Source organism: Mauremys reevesii, linkage group 2 (assembly GCF_016161935.1).
Source record: "Mauremys reevesii isolate NIE-2019 linkage group 2, ASM1616193v1, whole genome shotgun sequence".
NCBI classification, from domain to species: domain Eukaryota; kingdom Metazoa; phylum Chordata; order Testudines; family Geoemydidae; genus Mauremys; species Mauremys reevesii.
In genome coordinates, this window is record NC_052624.1 from 132,960,977 (window position 1) to 132,986,354 (window position 25,378).

Genomic DNA, 25,378 nt, shown 5'->3' on the forward strand with positions numbered 1-25,378 from the left:
TGGTAAAGGCAGTGTTCATAGTCCTCACTGACCGACAAGGAGCACAGGCAAGAGGTGCAGAGTTTGAAGTGTAGAGTTCTGGACATAGTCCAGAACCTGCACATGGGTATGTGGGGTGGAGGAGTAGTTAAAAAACAAAACAAAAAAACAAAGCTATCTAAACTAACTACTAAAACTATAATAAAACTGAAAAACTTCTACAAAACAGGTAAATCTATGCACCTTATCTTATTTAAAAGTGCGTCACAGACAAGGACAATGAAAGTTCTGACCCATACCATGCAACAGTGAGAAGGAATTGGAGACGCAGTCAGTCTATCCCTCCCTTCATTGTCTTGGACAGAAGCACAAGGCAAACTGCAAATCATCAATGGAATACAATTGGGACCATCACTCAAAGAACAATCTCATCCACACACTTTTCCCACATTGTGACTATCTGTCTATATCTCTTGGAAGGATTTCTGGAAAATGAATTTCAACAAAGTTGTGCAAGCAGCAGTTTCAAGTTGTTCTCTGTTCACAGTATCTTACTCTGGTCTTTCACGCTCACAGCATTAACTTGTTCTGGAAACAATCTTCTGCTTCCAGTTGACATCCTCCCCACATGCACTAACAGATCTCCAGGCAAAATTGGAGCATTAAGCAGAATTATGCATTTAATTACTGTCCACCTGCCCAGATGAGAATCTTGCAGGAAAAGACAGCGATAGAAAAGTCTCAAAAGTTACGTGTTAAACATGCAAAATTCTAGGAAGTGGAGGGGCGGATTCCCTGAGTTAAACAAGTCCATTGACTACCATGCAGTTGCTCCTGATTTACATCAGCGTGAGAGGTGTATCAAGCCCAGAAAGATTTTGTTTTATTTAAAGCACAGCACAGGGGTACATAATTAAAGCTAACTGTTAAAACAGATTATAAGCATATTGCTCATGCCAAACCCTTACCCAATGCGCATAGCTTACCGCGATTCTGCGGCCAACACTGCGGAACCCAAGCTGGCCACAGAAATTAGTTAAAAGCTGGAAGTAGCCCTTCTTCCCTTTCCCTCCTCTCTCCCTTCCTCTGCTGGTTTTTGAGGTGCTGGTTAATGCTCCTTAAACTCATTTCCCTGTGTTTGGACATACGAGTAATTATTCAATTTATAAGGAAAGGCCATAGAAGTCTTACATTACCTATTTGCATGCTTCACAAGCCATATTCACCTCAACAATTTCAAAGCACTTTAGAATACTCATTTTCTGTTTTTCCTTTGTCTATATACACTGTTGACCCTGAACACTAACTTAGCTGTTATTGTAGATTGTGTATATGGCGTGCAGCAAAAAAAAAATGTACAGCAAAACCAAGCATAATTAAGGGGGAGGGGGACAGCAAAGGAGTAAAGCAGAACAAGAGGAAGATGGAAGACAGGGGAAGGGGATAAAGAATGAGGAGAGGAGGGTATTGACTAGAAGGAGACAAAGTGCAAGGAGGTAGAGCTTGAAAAGAAGCAGCAAAGGTGATAGGAAAGAGGAAAAACATGATATTGAAAACTGAGTTAGATTCTCTAGTAGTCAAAAAATGAAAGCTACATCACCACCCACCTCAGGAATTCCAAGGCAGATCAACTTCATGCTTCTTGTTTGCATAACTGTGAGTTCAGTGTTAAATAAAACAGCCAGAAATTGCCAGGTTTGTAAGCATTTCCATTAACTATGCTCTGGCCAGTACAAGTGTTTAAATAAATTGAAGGATTTAGGATTGAGGGGTTCAGAATCATACTTACATGTACTAATACTGCAGCAGTGCAATATTAATCCTTTTATCCTCCTATAGTTGAGGGTGTTGCAGATACAATCTACACACAGTCATATTAATACACAGTGTGACAGTATTAGAGATCTCTAGCAGCATTGCCCATAGCGATTCCACTACACCATGAAATATTGCAAAAAATGAAATACATTCAGGTTCCTCCAAGTTATTGATTATCGACTAACATTTAAGATATCAGTAAATTAATAATATACATTTCTGAACTGAAACAGTGTGATTGTATTATAGAAATGAAATGTTACAACTATCCCTTCCCCATTAAAACACCAAATACAGCCATTCTGAAATAGAGTTTTAATACTTGTTTTGTAATACTGTGAAGGGTTGACCTTAGATCATTGATGAACAAGAGTTGCAATTTTTTTACATTTTTATATAAGATCAAATTATGTATCTACTGAAACAAAAACAGAATCAAACCTCCACCAAATGCTTCCTTGTGTTGAAATGAAAACCTGCTTTTCCCCCCAAAGCATTTATGTAAGGCAGATCCACTGTGCATTGTTGGCCCATCCTGTTATGTATTAGAGCTCCTGCCACTACTGAAGCAGTAGTCTGCCACCTGTGACTTTGATCTTTTGCAGACTACCATGAGACAACAGACCAGCCTCAATAGCAAAGATCCAATAGCTCTGTGCTGAAAAACAAAGGCACTTTATATGTGAAGTCCCAGTGCAACTGACTAGTATTGCCTACATTTCTCTCTCCAGCCAGCTCCCAGTGTGAAACATTTCTATGATAGATTAAAAGTCAACAAGGCTGCAGTAAGACAGGCAGAAAAAAAGGAAGGAAGATAGAAAAGGAGGGGACATGAAAGCAAAATACTGCAAAATGAGAGCAAAGCAAAGATAACAATGGTGGTCTTAATGTGGGTATCCTGCATAAAGGGTTTCCCTCCAATATAAGAACGGCCATGCTGGGTCAGACCAAAGGTCCATCTAGCCTAGTAGCCTGTCTTCCGACCGTGGCCAATGCCAGGTGCCCCAAAGGGAATAAACAGAACAGGTAATCATCAAGCGATCCATCCCCTGTCGCTCATTCCCAGCTTCTGGCAAACAGAGGCTAGGGACACCATCCCTGCCCATCCTGGCTAATAGCCACTGATGGACCTATCCTCCATGAATTTATCTAGTTCTTTTTTGAACCCTGTCTTGGCCTGGCAAACAGTTCCACAGGTTGACTGTGTGTTGTGTGAAGAAATACTTCCTTTTGTTTGTTTTAAACCTGCTGCCTATTAATTTAATCTTGTTTTATGAGAATACTCCAAATACTCGTGGCCCACATTTCTGAGAATAGAAAATGAGACTTTTCTGGTAAACAGAATTTTTAAATGAATTTAGTGCGTTAGTGAGGCAGAATGACAGCAAAGTCCTATGTTAATTAAGGCATAAGGAGGAAATACTAGCTTCCCACACTGTACTAACAGCCTCCCTGTCTCTTGGTGCTAAAACAGTGAATGCCCATTCCATTTTTACCCTCTGTGCTGAGACTTCCATGAGACTCATTTGTTAGGGTGATGGCCTCTGATGTGCTCATCTGTCCAGGTAGGAATTGGACTGATGCTACAAACTCATTTCACACAAATCCCCAAGTAGCAATCAGACTGCATACCACTTTGCATTTACCACTGACCTAGGGCTGGATTCAGACTGGTCCTCACTAGAAATCTGAGTCACACTGGAAAACGATATTGAGGAGTTGTGCTAACTAACACAACATTTAACACACCTTAGCTGTCAGCACTGACAGGACCTGTATGCTTAACATTGTAATCTGGTTGCAGATGAGCACTGCTGGAACAGCAGCATTAGCCATGACCAGCTGACACTGCTAAAGAAAGCTAGCCCATTTACACTCATGGCTATGTTGTGTTTACCACAGCATTTGTTCAGATGACCCAATTTTCTAGTGAAAACAAGCTCTGAGAGGTGAATAGGAGTGGGTCTAGTCACTCAGTTGAGCCATCCAGTCCCAAGAGGCTTCTCTTCTAGTACATGTCTTTAGCCCACTAACTAACTTCTAATAGATAAAGCAGGAGTGGAATAAAGGGGGAGCACAACTACCAAAAAGAAAAATCTGTGACCCATCATCAATCTCCTTCCTCATTAATGTTCATGTTAAAATTATGTGCAGAAAAAAAAACTCTTAAAATCCTGGTGTGAAACACTAGGGGGGAAGTGAAAATTGATTTAACATTACTTGACATCACAAAGAAGTGCTACGCCACGCAGTATCCAATGCTCTGGAGGTTGGACGGTTTTAAGGTCCACAGCAGCAACGTAATTCAGGTCTGTTCGATGTGGTTTTTTGTAGATTGGACACGAGTACAGACGAGGATCTTTCGAAGCTAGGAAGATGGAGGGGGGGAAAAAAACACACATGAAAAGATGCCCTGGGAAATGAGGCTGAACAGATAGGATGTTAGAAGGCAGAGCACAACCTAAACAGAAATATAAATACATCGAGTCAAAGTTCAGTAGCTGATAGCTCTTCTCAACAAAAGCAAAGGAAGTTCGGTTAACAACACACTCCTTGCTTTTTTGCTACTACTTGCAAAACAGATCACATACAGCTCTTGTAAGTTTGGGATTTAGTATTAAACTACAATACTTTGACAGAGTAAGAAGTTTAAATAAGCACCCTGCAGTCACTAGGATGCTAGCAGTTTCACCCTTCCACTCTACTTTCCTATTTTTGAATGTTTCATGCTGACACATCAAGATGTGAAAATTACCTTATTAAAATCTATTAATCTATTTTGAAATACTTTTTTCAGTACAGTACAATTATTTACATGCTGCAGAAGTAGGCATTGTCAACCGATATTCTTCACTGTAAAACTGGGACAAAATATTCCAGGTTTGATTAATGTACAAAAGTGTTTGTAATTCAGTATCTCAGCTGTTTTTTAATTTACTTTTTAATATAATAATGATTTTCAGCTTGCAGGATCAGAGCCTTATTTGTCTATCAAATTGTTTTTTGTAAGTAATACAGTTTATGATAATAAGACTTCTATTTCTTTCTTCCCAAACATCTGTAGAGTTCAAACTGTGCTAAACAGATTCATTCAATTTAGTGTTAAATTGTTCCCAGGCTGAGATCTTGTGTGTCAATCAGTTTGAAACAATTTTTATGGCTAGGTTGTAAACTCCTGCAAATAGTAATTTATACTGAAAATATGGATAGACTGCATATTATAGGCATTTAGAATGTTACCCCTGATTAAGCAAATGACATACACAAAAAGAACATGCTACGTACTGTCAGAGAAGATAAGCAACAAACATGGAATTCTGATAGCAAAGCACAGGAAACATAGCCTGTAAGCAATAACAGCTAAATGGTTCGATATCTTTTCAGCTATTTTCTGTGGGATTTGATTTCCTACTGCCTACTTTTATTTCCAAACATTAAAAATTCAGTTCCACAAAGCAGAATAGCCTTGACTTCTGTTCTCCAGCTCGTTAGAACAGAGTGCAGACTGACATGTCTTTTCCTCTTTGGTGGCCCCAAATGTCATCCCACCTCCACCAGCTCTTTCCATCCTTTCACTTGGCTTCTGTTTGCTCAAGCAAATCCCCTTCACAGAACGTCAGTGTTGCGACATTTATGCGTACAATCAACACCTAGGTATAACACAGTAGTTCCCAAGAACATTGTTAAATCCATTCATTTCTATAGTATTCATGTGTGCAAGCTATATGAATACTAGCATGTGTTCTCAAACTATACTATGGCCCTCAGGGCCAGATTTAGGGGCAGGTGACCCAGGCAACTGCCTGGGTTGCCAGGCTCGAGGTGCTGTTTTTGTTGTTAGCAACAAAAGGGAAAATAGAATGTTTGAAGTAAAATGTTTCAGGTATTCCATATGTGGATTAATTTTTTACTAACCAGAATGTTCTGGACCTTTGTAGAATCTCATGGAACCTTCCCAACTTTCTGAAAACTACATTTTCCTTGAATTTCCTAGGATGTTATCAGCCACGCCTTCGTGGGTATATGAGAGGCGCGGTGTCACCAGTCAGTCAGTGAGATATAAGAACAAAGTGAAGTGAAGTGAGAGCCCAGCTGCAATATTGTGAACTTTGTTTTATTGTGTAATTGTGAAAGTGTACTTGTGTTTTAATACTTGAAGAGTGTAATTAGAGACTAATAAAGGGCGTATTTAATGAGACATCTATCAAACCCCTATCTACGCAACAATATAAAAGAAATACTGTTACTTCTTTTGCCATGGTTAACACGTAATGTTTGATGACTTTCTACCACTGCGGAACATAGACTTTTGCTCTCCCTAATGCTGTGTTTTCTCCTGTAGAAAATAAAAGATGCCCCCGAAGAAGCCTTCAGGAGTTCAGTATAGGAACCAAAAAGCTCAACTACAATCTAGTTTGCAGCAAGGGACAAATTTGAGGGGGAAATATCTGAAACAGAACATAGACTGGGCTTTAGGCAATAGTGATTGTCCCAGTGCAGCAGAAATTGAGGAACGAAGCATAAATGATAGAAGTCCTATTACTCAGAAGTTAGCAGATTTACCTGAAGAGAAGGAATGGTAGCATAAAAGAGAGTGATGACAAAGAAGAATGTGGCTCACGTGAAAAGGAGAGAAACAATAAAAAAGAATCAGCCTCTCATAATGACAGAAACAGCAGTGAGAAAAATTGCACACCACAAATCTATACATCAGATCCTGCTTTATGGCTGACGATCCTAAACTGTGCTGATCACTTATTGTACAATTTTGAACAGGCTAGGCAAAACTGAGGCTATGACATTTCTAGTAAATGAGCAGAAGCAACACTTCTCAAAGTCACACTGAGAAAGAGTGCTTGAAAATGTTGAGAAACTGAATCAGCTTCGGCTAGTTTACTCAAAATCAACTGACAAAATGTTCTGTTTTTGTTGCAAAATATTTGACAAGAATGTCCACTCATTGCTTGTTCTTTCCAGGTACAATTACTGGCATAACTTAGTTGATGCTCTGAAGCAACATGAAAAGCAATGTCTGGCTATTTTACAGCTTACTCCAAATGGATGGAGGTCAAGTCCAGGCTCAAGCTGAATAAATGTATAGACATAGAAAACCAGTGCATTATTAATGTAGAAACCCAGCACTGGAAGAACATGCTTCAGCATCTGATCTCAATTACCCTCTTCCTTGCAAAGAATAATTTGGCTTTCCGGGGCTCATCGGATAAGTTGTTCACTGAATATAACAGTAATTTCTATGGTTTGGTAGAGCAACTTGGGAAATATGACGAAGTCATGCGTGAGCACCTACGTTGAGTAGTTCACGGGGGTTGGACTAGATGACCTCCCGAGGTCCCTTCCAAGCCTGATATTCTATGATGAAGAAGCTATGAACCATTACTGCAGCAAAAAAATTCAAAACTAACTGATTGACCTTATGGCAAGGAAGGTGCTTGATAACATATTGATGTGACTCAACAAAGCAAAGGACTACACCATAATAATGGACTTCACTCCTGACATTAGTCACAGTGAAAAGATATCGTTCACAGGAAGATTTGTTGCTATCACCTACTGTAACACTATAACACGGCTCCACCCAATATTAGTGCACAGTTCAATTACTTGATGTTAGTACATTTAAGTTATTCGTAACATTAAAAAGTTTCTATAAGCTTAGAGGAAACTTTTGGGGGGGTGTGCTTATAATAAATACTGATTTACAAATTCTAGCATGCAAATTTATCGTCTTATATGACAGTGATACATCATGCATCAAAGTCATGAAATGCAATACAAGTGCAATAAAAAATAAGGTATTCAAATGTTTAACAAATGGAGGAGGGGAGGCACCGAAGACGCTCCTTGCTGGGGGCACCGTTTGGGCTTCATTCTTGTAAAGAAGCCCAAGTTCTGCATGTAGCCCCAGTGATATTTTGGGCTATCAGACAAATATTCAATGAGAAAAAGGAATCCTACTTCATTTACAATGGACTTCAGTATTTTAGGTAGCCCAAAAAACTGTGTAGGGAGGGGAAAAATGGTTTCTGCTTCCACTGTTATGCTGTAACACCACTACTGGGGTACACCAGAATTCTGAGTCTTGAACATACATTTTGTTATAAACATAATATAATGGTTAAGCACATTGGAAGTGGAAGACAAAATGCTACAGTCTTGCAGAGGTAAAGGAGGTTAGGAATCATTTGTAATTGCATATATTCCAAAACTACAGCAACAACAGTATTGTGACATATGTTTATAACCTAATTAGAGTGTCAGCTTTCAAGGCAGGGACCATTTATTACTATTCATAAAGTATGACTTCAAATCTTGATTGTTTTCCAGTAGATTCTAGAAGCCCCCACAAACATAAAACCCCCTATGCTCTGAAGAATTAACAACAATTGGTCAAGTATATATAACACAAATTAAAATTAAGCTGCTATCAATACAGCAAAACCTGAAGTTAATCACTTACTGTTATTCTCTGCATAAATCCGTATGACAGGCATCATTTCAAAGAGCACCTTGGGCTTAGACTCAATGATTTTTAAATTTCTTCTGTCCCAACCAGCTCCTTCTAGATAGAGTCCATATACATAGACGCCCTCAGGAGGAGGAGTTGTGATGTCATCCTTCATCCACTTGGTGACTTCATTGCACAGTGCTACACTATCAAGTGCCCACCCTTTGTTGGCTCGAGTTATTTCCTATTCAAAGCAACAATGAAGACTATGGGTAAAATTATGAAGATTGCCTATGACTTAGGACAATGATTTCAGTGTATACAGGGCCATCCTTAATCCTGCATTATCACAAAGTTAATTACACCTCTACCCCTCTATAACGTGGTTGTGGGGAGCCCGAAATCCCTACCATGTTATAGCTGAAACCCCATTATATCAGGGTAGGGGTGGCAGGGCTACAGCACTGATCCAAAGAGCTCCGGTCTCCAGCAGATGTGGGGAGCCCCAGGCCCTTTAAATCACTGGCAAGCCCTGCTGCTGCAGCCCCAGGGTTCCGGGTTCCGGCTGCTGCAGGGAGCCCAGGCCCCTTAAATCGCCGGCTGAGCACCACTGCTGCAGCCCCGGGGTAGTGGTGGCGGGGCTCCAGTGGTGATTTAAAGGGCCCTGGGCACTCCACAACAGCTGGAGCCCCGGGCCCTTTACATCGCCGGTGAACCTTGCTGCCACAGCAGCCGGAGCCCCGGACCCTTTAAAGCGCCACCAGAGTCCTGCTGCTACTGCGCTATACACGTTATAGCGGGGTAGAGGGTACTTTAAATTATCATAAAAGCAAACATTTACCTTTTTTGCAGTACTCTCTATGATTAAAGCAGAGAGATTTCCCTCTAGCCCAGCAGCAGTGTGTTCATTTATAGCAAATTAAATACTTTGTTGCCAACCACCCTTCTCCTCCAAAAAAAATGCACTTTTGAGACAAGTCATTTTTAGATTAATTTTCCCTTCCAGATAAATAAATAATGAAAAATGCACTAAAAGGTACCAGAGTTAAACACGTCTGCCTTTTAAAGGTCAGTTTGCAATGCTGTAGCTGTATCGGTCAGAGGATATTAGAAAGACAAGGTGGGGGAGGTAATATCTTTTACTGGAACAAATTCTGCTGGTGAAAGAGACAAGCTTTCAACCTTACACAGAGCTCTTCCTCAGGTCTGGGAAAGGTAGCTTATCTTAAAGGTCAGGACAGCATAAGAAAAGCAGCCTGACTATTTAGACTGATTTTTCCTGGGAGTGCCAGGAAATCTTTCCTCGATGATATATTATTAAAAAGAGGTCTGAATGGATTTATCTGTATGTGCGATTTTCAATTTTATATTTGTAACATTATAGCTCATTAATGTAAGTACTATGACTTAGGAGGAGAGCCATAAAACATCCAGTCAATGATATGCCTAACTGGCTTATCTGAGTGTGAACCTTAAGAGCGACTGCTTCCTGGAAGAGTGGGAACATTAAGTTGACACATAATCATTGAGTAAAAGATTCCTAAATCAACATGGTTATGTACTCGCAGGAACTACATGCAGTTGTTTATTGGAGAACTCTGTTCTTTCTGGGGCGTGAAGTGTGTCACTCCACTATATAAGGCTCGAAGGAGACTTTCTGCCATAAACCAGGCACACAATGCAACATGGTAACCCTCGAGATTTGACTTGTGTTTAATTTTTCTTTAGGCGTGCTGTTTGTGTGTATTATCTACACTGTATATTTTTAAATGTCATTTCTGATTCCAAGATTTTTCTGACATACTGTAGTGAAGTGAGACTCACCAGCGTGGCGCTTCTTGCTGCTTATCCTGGGAATTAGCTCTTGTCCAGCCTGGAGCACCCTCTGCAGCCCGGTGTCTCGCCTGCCTTAGGGCCCCCATGTCCCTCCCAGACCCTGGTGCCCCTTTTCCTCTGGGTTCTGCCCCCAGCAGTAACCCACAGTCTGGGTCTCCCCCTCTACACCCACCTTGCCTCAGTGGCTACTGCCAGTCGTCATCTAGCCCCCACTCTCTGGGGCAGACTGCAGTCTGTAAAGGCCACTCATCATTGGCAAGGGGTTAGGACCTGCCGCCTCTGCCTATTCCTGGGCTGCACCTCTGCACCCCCAGTACCTTGGCAGGCCTTCAACAAGGCCTGCAGCCTGGGGGTTTACCAGGCTGGAGCTCCCCGGCTCCCGTTGCCCTTCCCCAGCACTGCTCTACATTCGGTACCCTGCTTCCAGGCCACTAGCCCTTCCCACTCCAGAGCTAGAGTGAGACTCCTTCAGCTCCTGGCCCCCAGCCCTCTTATAAGGGACAGCTGGGCCCTGATTGAGCTTCCCCAATCAGCCTAGTTTGGCTACTTTTAACCCTTGTTTTACTGGAGAGGGGCAGCCACCCCACTACACATACCTTATAATAAAAGCCTCTTTTATGTCATCTGGTTGTTTGATTTGGGGAGATACTTGCTGAAGAAAGTGATTACTTACCAGCTTTCAGATCTGGAGAAAGGCAATAAAGTATATTACAGTGCAGGGGTGCATTTACGTTTGACCACTCTTTCATTCGCTCCCATAGACATCCTTTGCAAGTGATATTCCTAAATCTGCACTCTTAAGAGTGGAAACCCTGCAGTTCACCCCACTTTTAGGCTGAATCATCAGGTTACAGCATCCCCTGTATACAAGAATTGTATTACCTCTGCGAGCTCAACTGGTTTCAGACCCTGCTACAGAATTCTCTCTAGGTGCTTATGACCAGTACGAAATGGCAGTGACTTAGGACAGCTTATTCAAAGCAACTATGATTTATTTATTCAAAGGAACATTACAAGTAGAGAGTCAAGGATTAAAATAACAAAAGACTGCATGCATATGGTCTTACCTAAATTTGGCCTCCACTTACCCCGATGTGATAGCATCAGGGGTCTGTGTTACAGTCTGTTTTTCTGCAGATCCTCTGACCTACCTCTACTCCAAATCTCAACTTTTTAAGCACTTCAAACTTTTTTGTTTGACTGTCCCTGCCTAAAAGGTCCTGGGGTTTCCAACTAAAGATTCTCCCTGCCCTCAAGTATCTAAACCCTAATTCCACATTCCAAGAGGTATATATTCCATTGAATACCTCCCCTGAGTATGGCTGTTTATACCCAGTAGCTTTTAGATTCCTACAATCCAAAGCTAGCTCAAACTGATTTAACTCTAAGGCAACCCTTTAGCCAGAAACACAATAACCACCATGTTTACAGATTGTCTGTATGGAAGAGATATGTGCAATTTCACATTCTTCACTGAGAGAAGCTACTCTGCTTCAACTTCTGACCTCCAGGTGTGACAAAGAGGACTAACTTCATTTTTTCTGGAAACTCTCCAGATAGGCTAAGCACTGAAGAGGACAGAGACCAAGGGCCCTGGTCAGCCCTTGTGTGAGAGTGTGCAAAGACGAAAAGGGCACAAGGATTTCCTACCCTTTGCACACACACACACCCCCCGAGGGGCTGTTCGGAACCCAAGTGAAGAACATAGTATCTCCACCACAGCTGCCAACTTTCACGTGGTAAATAAGCACCCTAACTTTCACAATAAGCCAAAAATCAAGCTAATCCAATTTCAAAACAAGCCAATTCCTAAGAACCCCAACACTCTATGTGACTAGATCCCCCCCAGCATGCAGTCTGGGACTGTGGTGGGCCAGCTGTTCACCCTGACTCTCTCCTCTCTGCCCCCCTTGCCTCTGCTTGCCCACCCTTGCCGGGAGCTGATCAAAAAAAAAAAGAAGCAACAAGCCAAACAAGCTATAAGCCAAAAACTAGCCAACAAGCAACTCACAAGCCAATTAAGCCAAAAACAAGCCCAATTTCTGCATTTTTTGTGGGTTTGCCATATCTGATCTCCACTCCCTCCTAGAGACCCTCCAAGGCAGCCCTTGGCATGAAGATGGGTGGGCCCAAAATAGTAAGTACAGTGCACCATACTCAAGGGTAACATGGCAGGTATGACTGCTAAGACAGCAAAAAATTGTCCTGGGGATTTCAGCTGTCCCTTAGCTCCCCTTCTAACATGTCCGATGTAGCCAAGGGCAGAATCTAATCCTAAAAGGGCACAAGGATTGCCTACCCTTTGCACACACACCCCCCCGAGGGGCTGTTCAGAACCCAAGTGAAGAACATAGTATCTCCACCACAGTTGCCAACTTTCACGTGGTAAATAAGCACCCTAACCTTCTCAATAAGCCAAAAATCAAGCTAATCCAATTTCAAAACAAGGCCAAAACAAGGGTAACATGGCAGCACAAAAGAAAATATTCACACACACACACACCCTTCCCATGCAAGCTATTATAAAGGGGGAATATTATTGAAAGAGTAATATAAGAAGAAAACTATTCACCTGTCTCATTGCAGTCAAAAATCCTTGCGGGTTAAAGAACCCTGTCATCCAGAAGCAGTTTGGTCGGCCCTCAAATATCCAGTAGTAAAACTGACGGTTTCTTTCCAGAAGTTCAGTAAACCAGAAACCTAGTGTGCTGGAAGCCCAAGACCCCTAGAAATAGGTAAAAAAGAGGTGCTTTTTAGGGGCGGGGGATGTTTAGACCTTTGAAGATTTTGTAATCACATCAATGCCAATTAATTTATCATATCAAGGAAAATATCTGAAAGTATTAGGGACATATTATTACAAGACTATTGAAATATTAAGTTCGGAATTATCAACCTCAGGCTGAAATTTTGGCCCTGCTAAAGACAACGATACAAATCCAATTGACTTTGGTAGGGCCAGACTTTCTCCCTATATCCATTATTATAGACAGGATTAGTAGCACCACCTGTTGCTATGGTGGTCAGACATTTCCCATTGTAAGACCCCATTTCAGTTGATTCTAACTTTGTCAAACTAATTGTTTGGGATGAACGTTTCCATGCTGGATGTCTCTCTCAGGCTGAATTTTTTTCTTTGAACTTTCAGTCAAAATGGATTGGCTGTTCTGAGACCTAGTGTAGGGGATTTTTTATTTTATTTTTTACTTACGTTAAAATTCTGTCACCTCTTTTTGAACAATAGCAACATACCCATTCTTCAGAGCAAGGACTTCAAATTTGGCAGATGGGTGGACCTCATGTAAAGTATGTGCCTTCTGCAGTCTCCAGGAAAATCTGCCCAAATTTGGCCAAGTTATATGCCCTTGAAAAATGCAGTTCCCCTGAGAGCACCACAGAGTACAGGAGCACCTCCAACTCCCAGGGTAGGGGAAAAGGCCTACCTCAGTTTCCCCGACCACCCTCTGGTTCCAGCACATGATGCCAGAAGCCAACCACCTTTCTGGGTAACAGCCTTAGCTTGTTGCTAATTAGCCCAGGATCTCAAAGGGTAGAAGTCTGTGTTGCAATGATTAAATCTCACATTTCCAACCCTGCTAATGATGCATGATGGGGAGGTAGTTGCATATAAAATCATTGTTTTTGCCTTTATCTTTTTAAGAAAAGAATTTAGGAAATTACATAAAACAAATAGTATTTAGGTTGCAAAGTAAACAACTCAAAAGTTATTAAATGCCAGCCATAAGGGGTGCCCAATTAACCTCAGTTGGACCCCCTTCCACATTTAAAACATACCTAACTAGTGCTTTTTAACGATAGATGTCAAAGCACTGCATTTTTCTATAAACCTGTCTACAAATCATTTGCTCAAACATTAAGCTGCTTTCATGTCACTTACAGAATTGACAATTGTCTTGGGAACTGAATTTTCAGACTTAAAAAGGCTCTTTCTCAATAAAATCTTATGCAGTGATAATACAGAGCATTTGAATAGCATTTTCCATCTTCAAAGATCTATACCAAGTACCACCATAGCAGAGAGAGATAAAGAGAAGCTAAGTTATTTGACAGGGGGAGCCAGCGTCAGTCTCTGCTTCTCCATCTTATGCTCAGACTACTCCACAGAAAATTAAAGATGGAATCATAATACACTAAGTTAATTACACAATCACATCTGTTTTTTCGACAGGTTCTCTGCCCTTTTCAGTGTCCAGGATGGATGCGCACAATGAGGAATGAATAAGGTTGCATGGGCAACCTTAGTTCTGGCACTTACTGAGTGTTTGGCTTTGCCACCTCAGTAACATCCATTTAGCATAGTTTTTTAACATAATATTTTAAGGAGGCTTTGGCTGTGATTCATTAATGCTGACTTCAGTTTTGAACTTAAAGCAATGATTCAACCTCTTCTGCATGAAAAATTTGTTTCCCAAGACTAAAGCACATACTTTTGAGGTACAGAATGAATTTTCTGACAACTTTGAAGTAAAAATGGGCCATAAGAAATTATGCATCCAGTATCAGATTTTTGCCCCTATAAATCTCAGTAACAGAACACCATTCCTTAGAGTCCCCGCCAGGGGCGGCTCTACAAATCACGCTGCCCCAAGCAGCGCGGAGCGCTGCGCCGCCCTTCCCCGGTCCCGCGGCGGGTCCCCTCTTCCCGCGGCTCCGGTTGAGCTCCTGCCGGCATGCCTGCGGCAGGTCCACCGGAGCCCGGGACCAACGGACCTGCCGCAGTCATGCCTGCGGGAGCTCAACCGGAGCCGCAGGAAGACGGGACCCGCCGCAGTCATGCCTGCGGCAGGTCCGCTTGTTCCGGGCTCCGGTGGACCTGCCGCAGGCATGACGGCGGGAGCTCAACCGGAGCCAAATGCCACCCCCCCGGGAAACGGCCGCCCCAAGCGCCTGCTTGGTGCGCTGGGGTCTAGAGCCGCCCCTGGTCCCCGCATAGTTAAAACTCATTGAAATTCTGTGTATAGGCTACTTTTCTTTGTTTTGTTTCTTTATGAATTTAAACTCTTTCTCCCCTTGATTGTCTTCATAAGTGTATTTTTCTCTTTCAGCAGAAACCTTAACTCTGTCCTGCCATAGCACTATGCAAAATCCATACAATTAGGATTAATCTATTTTAGTGTTTGTGAATCCAGAAACTGATTTTTCAAGACACATTTTCCCCTTCATAGATTTCAGAGTAGCAGCCGTGTTAGTCTGTATCCGCAAAAACAACAGGAGTACTTGTGGCACCTTAGAGACTAACAAATTTATTTGAGCATAAGCTTTCATGGGCTAAAACCCACTTCATCGGATGCATGCAGTGGAAAATACAGTAGGAAAATATATATACACAGAGAACATGAAAAAATGGGTGTTGCCAGGGGCTGCTCCAGGCCCCAGCACGCCAAGCGCGTGCTTGGGGTGGCAAGCCACTGAGGGCGCTCTGCCGGTCGCTGCGAGGGCGGCAGGCAGGCTGCCTTTGGCGGCTTGCCTGCGAAGGGTCCACTGGTCCCGCGGCTTCAGCGGACCCTCCACAGGCAAGCTGCCAAAGGCAGACTGCCTGCCGTGCTTGGGGCGGCAAAATGCCTAGAGCCGCCCCTGGGTGTTGCCATACCAACTCTAATGAGACTAATCAATTAAGGTGGGCTATCATCAGCGGGAGAAAAAAATGTAGTAATAATCAGGATGGCCCATTTCAAACAGTTGCCAAGAAGGTGTGAGTAACAGTAGGGGAAAATTAGCATGGGGAAATAGTTTTTACTTTGTGTAATGACCCATCCACCCCCAGTCTTTATTCAAGGCTTGAATTTTTTCATGTTCTCTCTGTGTATATATATATATATCTTCTTACTGTATTTTCCACTGCATGAATCCGATGAAGTGGGTTTTAGCCCACGAAAGCTTATGCCCAAATAAATTTTAAATGTTAAATACAAAAAATTAAGATGTGTTTATAAAAGGATTTAATTAAGAAGGCTTATAAGAGGCTTATAAACTGTCACAATTCAGCTCATTAGTGACTACGTGCATATCGTAACCAAAGCTCGTTATTTTTAAAAAAGCTAAACTAACTTTAGAAAAAATAAACCCAGTGGACTAAATTCTACTCTCAGTTATATGCAGGCAGTCTCACTAAAATCCATAAGGTTGTACAGGTATACAAATGAGAGACGAATGTTAGTAAAATTAAGCTACTTAAAGAGACAAATTCTGCTTCTGATCACTTTTCAATATGCTGCTAAGGCTTCAGATTTGGTTGTCTAATGAAGAAATTCACTTGACCCTACATTTGAGCTGTGGCCTGTTTCTCTCAAGCATTTCAAAATGAATATTGCTGCAGATGTCATAGTCTTAATGGCATTGCTCAGCATTCAGCTAGTTCCCTCTCCCACTTTGGACTATTAAGCCAGGGTCCCATTTTTATTCTCTTGCTTTTAGTGTCTGATTATTACTTGGTATTATGTTTACTTTTGTCCTAGCTTTGAAGTTACATCACTCCCACCACCAGTCTGACAATGAGTCAGAACAGAGACCGCTGTAATTTTTTTTCAAGTCAATCTTCAGACATTATGGATAATGCCCATATGGACTGAAATCTAGCTCTAAATAGCGTTAGTCAAGTCCAGCTGTTGAGAGCTCACTGTGACTGTGTCCACAGGTAGCATTTTTTTCTTGGTCTCCCTTCGAGCCAATAGACATCAGCCTGATAGGACTAGAAAGTATCTGCATTCATCCATATCTGCATCAATACCACACAGGCATGTTTTGATTAAGTTAATTCCAGATCAGCTTCTACCACCACAGCACTACAGGACAATGGGTAACATTTACATCAAGAGCAATACATGAAGAGTAAAGCAAGTAGGCTGGTGTTTATATGTTTGAAAAAGTGTCATTTGCATTTGGCAGTATTTAGAAGGAATCACTGATGTAGGTCAGTATCCTTGCCCATCACAAAAGTAATTAAGCCCATTATAAGAAAACACGTGCCTCCAACTTTGAAGGATTATTCTGAAGTTCAAGACAGGTAACTCAAACTACCTCAGCCCTTACGTTCCAGCTATGTCACAATCAAATATATACTTTTTTATCATTGCTGTTGGTGCTTTGGTGTGACTGTCAAAAAAAATGCACATAGTGAATAATTTCAAAGTACCTCAGAGGCCTCAAAAACATAAGCAAGAAGCTGATATTGCTATCTTGGGAGGGAGGGGGGGAATTTAAGGATGATCTCTATCGTCAATAGATTGGCATCAGTTTGAATAATAAAAACACTGAAAATGGTTAAGTTCCAGAACACCAAGCTCAAGGACGCACTGCACAGCAACATGAGTATCATCTTGGCTTCATGCTGTTATGCTCAAGGTTAGCTGAAATCTTGTGGAAGCTGGTAGGCATGACTGCCACCCTGCATCCAGGATAAATTCTGGAAAGCTATTAAGTTCCTTTCTGGAAAGAGACAGCTGAAACAATAGGAGCCATCACCCAAAAAAAATCCATATGCAATGCTGGTCAGGAACCTGAGCTATATGGGTGGAGGGGTTTCACTGGGAGCTCAATGTATTGTTACTGAGTACAGTAACTCCTCACTTAGGGCTTGGCTACACTTGCAAGTTGCAGCGCTGGTAGAGGCTTTCCAGCGCTGCAATTACACCCCGTCCACACCTGCAGGGCACAACCAGCGCTGCAACTCCCTGGCTGCAGCGCTGGCTGTACACCTGGCCAGGTTGGGGTGTAGCGATTGCAGCGCTGGTGATCCAGCGCTGCTCATCAAGTGTGGACACACACCAGCGCTTTTATTGGCCTCCGGGGAATAAGGAGATATCCCAGAAAGCTTTTAACTAAAATTACTCCCTTTGTTTTGTTATGCAGCCTGTCTTTGTTTTGTTGTGAACCGCCGGAGCTCCGTTTCTACCGGAGCTGTTTATCAGCTCCTGTTTGCTGTGATCAATCTGTGAACAATCAAATGAGATCCTCCTCCCTGTTGTGAACAGCTCTGTGGAGCTCCTCCATTGCGGCTGCTGCTATCTAAAAAACAAACACAGCTCCTGTTTGCTGTGATCATCTGTACCTGGCTGTAAACAATCAAATGAGAGGCAGGCAGGGAAACAGCGGGGAGTCGTGCAGGCTTTTTGCAATTAAGAGTTAAGACTAAGGGGTCAGAAAAATGTTCTGATTTTTCAAGTCAGGAAGCTAAACACACAGTGTTGGCTCCAAAAATCCCCTCTCTCTTTCCCCCCGCTCCCTGTCACACTAGACCCCACTCCACCCCCCTCTTTTGAAAAGCACGTTGCAGCCACTTGAACGCTGGGATAGCTGCCCATAATGCATCACTCCCAACAGCGCTGGAAATGCTGCAAATGTGGCCACACACCAGCGCTGGTAGCTGTGAGTGTGGCCACACACCAGCGCTGCTCCTACACAGCTGGATGACCAGCGCTGCAAACTACCAGCGCTGCAAACCGTAAGTGTAGCCAAGCCCTTAAAGTCGTTCATGTTAACATTGTTTCATTGTTACGTTGCTGATCAACTACAGAACATGCTCCTTTAAAGTTGTGCAATGCTTCCTTATAACGTTGTTTGGCAGCCGCCCGTTTTGTCCACTACTTGCAGAAATAGCAGCCCGTTGGAGCTAGCTGGTGGGGCTTGGAAACAGGGTGGGCTGGCAGCCCCTCTATCAGCTCCCCTAAATTCCCTGTGCAGCAGCTGCCCAGCAGGCTATCAATTGCCAGGCAGTTCAGCTGTCCCTCCCCACACTTCTGTGTACTGCTCCTGCCCTCTGCCTTGGAGTTGCTCCCAGGAGCCTCCTGCTTGCTGTGCAGGGGGGATGCTAATGTCAGGGTGTCCCCCTATGCCCTGTTCCTGCCCCCCACTCCTTTACCCCATCTCCATAGAGCTAGGGCGGGGGGCACGACAGGGCTCAGGATGGAGGGAGCTTGCTGGCATCAGCTGCTGTCTCAACTTGCTGATCTACTTGAAAAGGCAGTGTAGTCAGAGGGGGTCAGCGTATTTAAAGGGGCATTGTGTGTCTCTTTCTCACACACATGGTGTGTGTCTCTGTCTCTCTCTGTCCCTCCCTCCATTTTGCTGCCTTGTAGAGTGTGAAGCTACATTAACAATAATGTGTTAACCCTTGAGGGCTCAGCCAAGTGTTAGTTCATCATTTAGGAGTAAGACATTCTCTGGCAAATATCCCACCCTCTGACTTCACCACCTCAACCAAGCTTCACAATCATCATTGCAGTGTACAGTATTCAATTTTGTGTGTGTGTGTGTGTGTGTGTAAATATATAGTCTTTTGTCTGGCGAAAAAGAAACTGTCTCCTGTTGTGTTCCTACTGTTATCAAGGAAACATGAGTATATCTACATTCTTTGTAAATAAACAAAATTGCATCGATGAAACACCTGACTCCAATATCCATTTCTGGTCCTAACTGAAACAACTCTCAAGACCCAAATATTAGATAACCACCTGGATCAAAATACAATGAGCTGTTCACATGCTGTGCAGGCAAATTATCTGATGTATCATCTAATTTTAGGCAAGCTAAACAGCTATTTGGCAAGATATCGTTTGTATTTGTCCTGAGCTTCTAGACAATAAGATAAAAAGGATACACACTGATTTTCTTAATGGATCCAAAACTGAAACTCAAATTAACAGATTTATAAATTCTCAGAAGATGCATTCTGTACCCAAAAAGTACTGTCATGATACATGGTATTTTTCATACCTAAGAGGATTAATCTCTGCTTTAAATACAAAATGGAACTCAATCTTACCTGAGATGGCATGGCCAGCCCTTCTACAGTTTACACAATACTTCAGAAAAAATATTTCTTCTCTGGCCAACTACGTATGAGAAGTTTTAGACAAAAAGGAGTTTTTAAAGTAAGTCAGAAAGAGGGCAAATAAGGGGGATATATGATCAGATTCTGCCCTATTTTACACCCTGTACAATCCCATAACTCCACTCTTCGGCTATAAGCGCTCTCTCAAATTTGATAATGCAGTCACAACCATGACTTCACATTATCACTGAGATCTAGCACTTCATTTCAGGGTTATATTTTCAAAAAGGGGTTGAATAAAATACATTAACCCTTTTGAAATTAAAGTATATTAACATATTGGATATTAATGATTATTAATAATCTGAGTATGTAATTTTTTTAGTCTTTAAAATGCAACATTGACAGAGGACTCTAAACAGTTTAACACCAACCTTTTCCCAAAGGGCAGGAATTCTTGCATCATACATGCAATCCAAAGCATCCCTCAGATTTTCACTCATGATGATGGTCCCATCAATGGCAAGTTTGAGATCAGTCAGAGTGCTTCGCACTAAGGTGATAACCCTCTGCATTCTGTCTATCTCCTGTCTCAAGAAGATGTTCATAGGCTGGAACGGTCCCATCTTCTGCAGCCTTTCCTTTACCTGTCAAGAGAAAGCCAAACAAAAGCAGATTCTTATAGCTAAATCAAGAGAAAGTTCACTTTATGGAAAAGTTAGATACCAATACATGATCGTTTTCATTAGACGGTTATAAGTAAGGGCAATCAGCTAGGTATTGTCACCCCTGACCCAAGCAGTAGCAGATCACAAGACCCTTGTTGGTCAGCTCTCCATTGGAAGAGACATCAGTGACATGGAGTCCAGGAATATTCCTGCCATAATTTATGTACACTCTACACACCAGCCCTGAAATAGAAGGCATCATGGCAACTTGTAGACAATTCCCTCTTTCAGAGATCTCAGCGTGAATACCAATGCCCTGTTCCCAGGGAGCAACTATGCACCAAAACCTGACTCTAGTTTGAGAACTTGAGATCAAACTCCTGTGCTGCTTTCCACAAAAACTGTACCCTTCTGCTCTAATAGTATTGTTGTGGGTTGGATTAAACCTTGTTGTTAAGGTTTGAGCATAGCTTCTGTCTTTCATTCAGGGTATACAGAAAGAAGAGGCTGAAACAGTAGCATGAACACTCAAAACATAGGCACATGGTAGTGCTAAAGTAGAGAGAGAGAGAGGCTGCTAGGAAGCCAAGTAGACCATAACAGAAGCACTCGTAACTTTGCCCTGGGAGGAAGCTAAGCGAGGAAACTTGTCGGACACGCATGCTGGCTGGAAAGGCAGATTTGGAACAGTGATCAAAAGAACTGTCTCCTGCTTTTTTTTTCCTTTCTGTGTTCAGGGAAAGAAGACTCGATATATCATCTTTGCAAATAAACAATACTGCATCAAAGAAAATACCTGATTCTATCACTATTTTCTCTGTCTATGGGGAAACAAGACACAGGGCCACAAAGTTTGACCAGCCACTTGGGTCAAAGGAGATCCCACTATTAATCTCATATTCTAATACAAATAAGTTCTACAAAGTTATCATGAAAAGATGCAGAAGCCAAAATGAGAAATCATGATGAAGATTGCAAATTTAATTATTTTTTAAGCTTCATTTTATATCTTCTGCGGTGGTGGTTATAACATAGTTAAGGAAAATTGTTTTTAAATGAACCTGATAATGACCCTTCAGGGCAGTGTGCACATCCTGATACAATTCACCTCCGGAGTCCTAATTTCACCTCCCATTGATGAGAAAGCTTTGAGCACAGCTTCTGTCTTTCATTCAGGGTAAAAGTAAAGAAGCGGCTGAAACAGTAGCATGAACACCCAACACATAGGCACACGGTACTGCTAAAGTAGAAGCTGAGCTGAGCTAGTTTGATTCATAAATTATCTGGAGAAAGGGGTAAACAGTGAGGTGGCAAAGTTTGCAGATGATACTAAACTACTCAAGATAGTTAAGACCAAAGCAGATTGTGAAGAACTTCAAAAAGATCTCACAAAACTAAGTGATTTGGGCAACAAAATGGCAAATGAAATTTAATGTGGATAAATGTAAAGTAATGCACATTGGAAAAAATAGCCCCAACTATACATACAATATGATGGGGGCTAATTTAGCTACAACGAGTCAGGAAAAAGATCTTGGAGTCATCGTGGATAGCTCTGAAGATGTCCACGCAGTGTGCAGAGGCGGTCAAAAAAGCAAACAGGATGTTAGGAATCATTAAAAAGGGGATAGAGAATAAGACTGAGAATATATTATTGCCCTTATATAAATCCATGGTACGCCCACATCTCGAATACTGTGTACAGATGTGGTCTCCTCACCTCAAAACAGATATTCTATCACTAGAAAAGGTTCAGAAAAAGGCAACTAAAATGATTAGGGGTTTGGAGAGGGTCCCATACGAGGAAAGATTAAAGAGGCTAGGACTCTTCAGCTTGGAAAAGAGGAGACTAAGGGGGGATATGATAGAGGTATATAAAATCATGAGTGATGTGGAGAAAGTGGATAAGGAAAAGTTATTTACTTATTCCCATAATACAAGAACTAGGGGTCACCAAATGAAATTAATAGGCAGCAGGTTTAAAACAAATAAAAGGAAGTTCTTCTTCATGCAGCGCACATCAACTTGTGGAACTCCTTACCTGAGGATGTTGTGAAGGCTGGGACTATAACAATGTTTAAAAGGGAACTGGATAAATTCATGGTGGCTAAGTCCATAAATGGCTATTAGCCAGGATGGGTAAGAATGGTGTCCCTAGCCTCTGTTCGTCAGAGGATGGAGATGGATGGCAGGAGAGAGATCACTTGATCATTGCCTGTTAGGTTCACTCCCTCAGGGGCACCTGGCATTGGCCACTGTCGGTAGACAGATACTGGGCTAGATGGACCTTTGGTCTGACCCAGTACGGCCGTTCTTATGTTCTTATGACCAAAGAACAGCAGGAAGAACAGCAGCTCTGGCAGAGATGAGTTCTCCAATGCCCAACAGAGGGAGTGAAGGTGTTATCAGAGGAAGGAGTACTGCACTTGTCCACACTGTCCCTTTAAACCCTGCTCAGCCTCTCAAACTTATTGGGCTGATAATAAGGGTCAGACTTGTGAGATGTCTAGTTTGACACCTTTAGCTTCCGGAGAAAGATTACAAGAGACAAGGCTCTGTAAACTCACTAGTTCAGCAATTTAACCATTTGAGTCTATGTGGCGACACAGGGCTTTTTAAGGTTACTGGCTAAGTTCTCCTCCTACCTTGCTGGGATGAGTGACAGCCCTCTCTGAGGTTACTGCTTGAGCACCTCTAGCTTTTGGGCTGGAGTGAAAGCTTAAAAACTTGTGAAACCTCAGCCTAAGCACTACAAACTTGCTGACTGGGATAATAAAAGGCACAAGTCTTGTGAGCTCAAAAGTGCTGCTCTGATTGGATATCAAGTCTCAAGCTTCGGAAAAGTTTCCTAACTTATCTTCTATGGCTTGCTGGGGTGATAGCGCTCAGGCTTCTGTGAGGTCATTAGCTCAGAAATTTCAGTGTGCTGAGCTCATGCCAAGACACAGACCTGCGAGAGGTCACTGGCTCAGCAGTTCAAATTAGAACAGGTGGCTCCTCATTTCTGTTGGGTTTGTCATCATTGGTGTTAACTACTGTGAGATGATGTTTACATCATACCTGATGGAACACAGCACAAGTAAGATAATGGACAAGGGAATAACTGTATTTGTCAAGAGCTGGGCCAAAGCCAGACAAACAAGAGTGTGCACACGTGCACATGTACACTGACTGTGCAGCTTGTGCATCTAGCCACATGCCACTATGGTCCTGTCTGTTCACTCTCCCCTCCTAAACTCTCCATTCTGTTTCCCCTGGATGCTAGCTAGGGGAGGGTAAGTCAGTGGCAGTGTTTCCTCTGCACAATGTGGGAAAGTGTCTATTGCAACTATAACTGAAACCAAACTCACCACAATTGGGCTAAGCAGTGTTGCTGAGTCAGTAGTTAACTTCACTGGGTTTGAACCAGTGAAGGCAAGATGAAAATGTTACACACACGCACACACACACACACACACACACACACACTATATATTTCACTCTCTCACACCCACATCCACACCATTGTCAATCCCGTGAGCCATTCACTCCATTGTAAAGAAACACTAATATATGAAAACAAATTACTACAAGTATCTGCAGTTTCTATGCTGAACTGCAAAGTAACAAAATTTAGGAATTTTAATTTACAGAGCACAAGTTCTCTCTCACAATGTTATCTAGTTTAGCTGACGAAAACTGCTGACCTCCCTCAGTGTAAACAGAAAATCAACAAGTGATTTAATTTTTAGCAAAGCAATAATGCCCATCAGTACAATTTTAGCAACCTCACTATGAACATTTACATCCCATTCAGGCTTCCTCAGTATATATTTTTAAAGCATTTATCAGTGTAAATGGATTCACTAAAGCTTTTTAAGAAGATTATATGGGACTTTTCTGTGTTTTTTTGCACATACATAAGGCAAGACAGAGCAGATGTCATTTCTGACAGGATTTCATGAACTCACTTCAAAAGGTGCATAATCATCAGGAAGCTTCTCCAACATATCATCAGCCAATCTAGCTACCACCGCCTCTCTAGTCTCGCCTCCTCCACTGGAACTGTCTTTAGGTTGAATACTGAGGATAGTATCCAACACATCCTTGGCAAGCTTGCTTTGGTAAGTGATATCAGCATTGGGATGCAGCCCAAATACCTCAGGAGTGTCATAAGCAGGCAGGGTCTAGATGATCAAACACACAGAATTGTAATTGGAGGTAAAATTCATAAATACCAGCTGTAAAAAAGCCAGAGGAATAAAAGCAGTTATTACCCTATAAAATGAAAAAGCTTTATTTTCCTAATTTTGTCATCCTGTGATGCTCAATTAGCAGCCTTCAATGCAAAGAATCCAGTGCTTCCCAAAACCTAGCACTGAAGCACAAACCCTGCTGACTGCAACCACTTAGGGTATGTCTACACAATCCAGCGGGGGTCGATTTATTGCGTCTAGACCCCGAGCACTCTCCTGTTGACTCCTGTACTCCAGCTCAGCGAGAGGCGCAGGCAGAGTCGATGGGGGAGCAGCAGCAGTCGATTCACTGCGGTGAAGACACCACAGTAAGTCAATTTAAGTACATCGACTTCAGCTACGTTATTCACATAGCTGAAGTTGCGTAACTTAGATCAATCCCCGCCCCAGTGTAGACCAGGCCTTAGTATGCAACATCCCCCTATGTGTGAGTAGTCATTTTCCACTTCAGACTCCCCTAACATTTCCTGTGAGGTAGGGCCAAGAGCCTGGACTCCCATTCTCCATTTCTCCTTTGATAATTCATAGACTCTAGGACTGAAAGGGAACTCGAGAGGTCATCGAGTCCAGTCCCCTGCCCTCATGG

The 25,378-nt window shown here is 42.3% G+C and overlaps 1 protein-coding gene across 1 annotated transcript in view; it reads right to left on the minus strand.

Moving 5' to 3' along the window:
• Positions 1-3,766: 3,766 nt before the first annotated feature.
• The window catches only part of DNAH5 (dynein axonemal heavy chain 5), a 284,226-nt gene continuing 262,614 nt past the window's right edge, over positions 3,767-25,378 (minus strand). Inside the window, exons 75-79 of the mRNA XM_039526328.1 lie at positions 24,508-24,723; positions 20,324-20,536; positions 12,672-12,824; positions 8,276-8,507; positions 3,767-4,165 (exon numbers count right to left, since the gene is read on the minus strand). Coding sequence (XP_039382262.1) covers positions 4,014-4,165; positions 8,276-8,507; positions 12,672-12,824; positions 20,324-20,536; positions 24,508-24,723 — 966 coding nt within the window. The 3' untranslated portion in view covers positions 3,767-4,013. The remainder of the gene's footprint in view (positions 4,166-8,275; positions 8,508-12,671; positions 12,825-20,323; positions 20,537-24,507; positions 24,724-25,378) is intronic.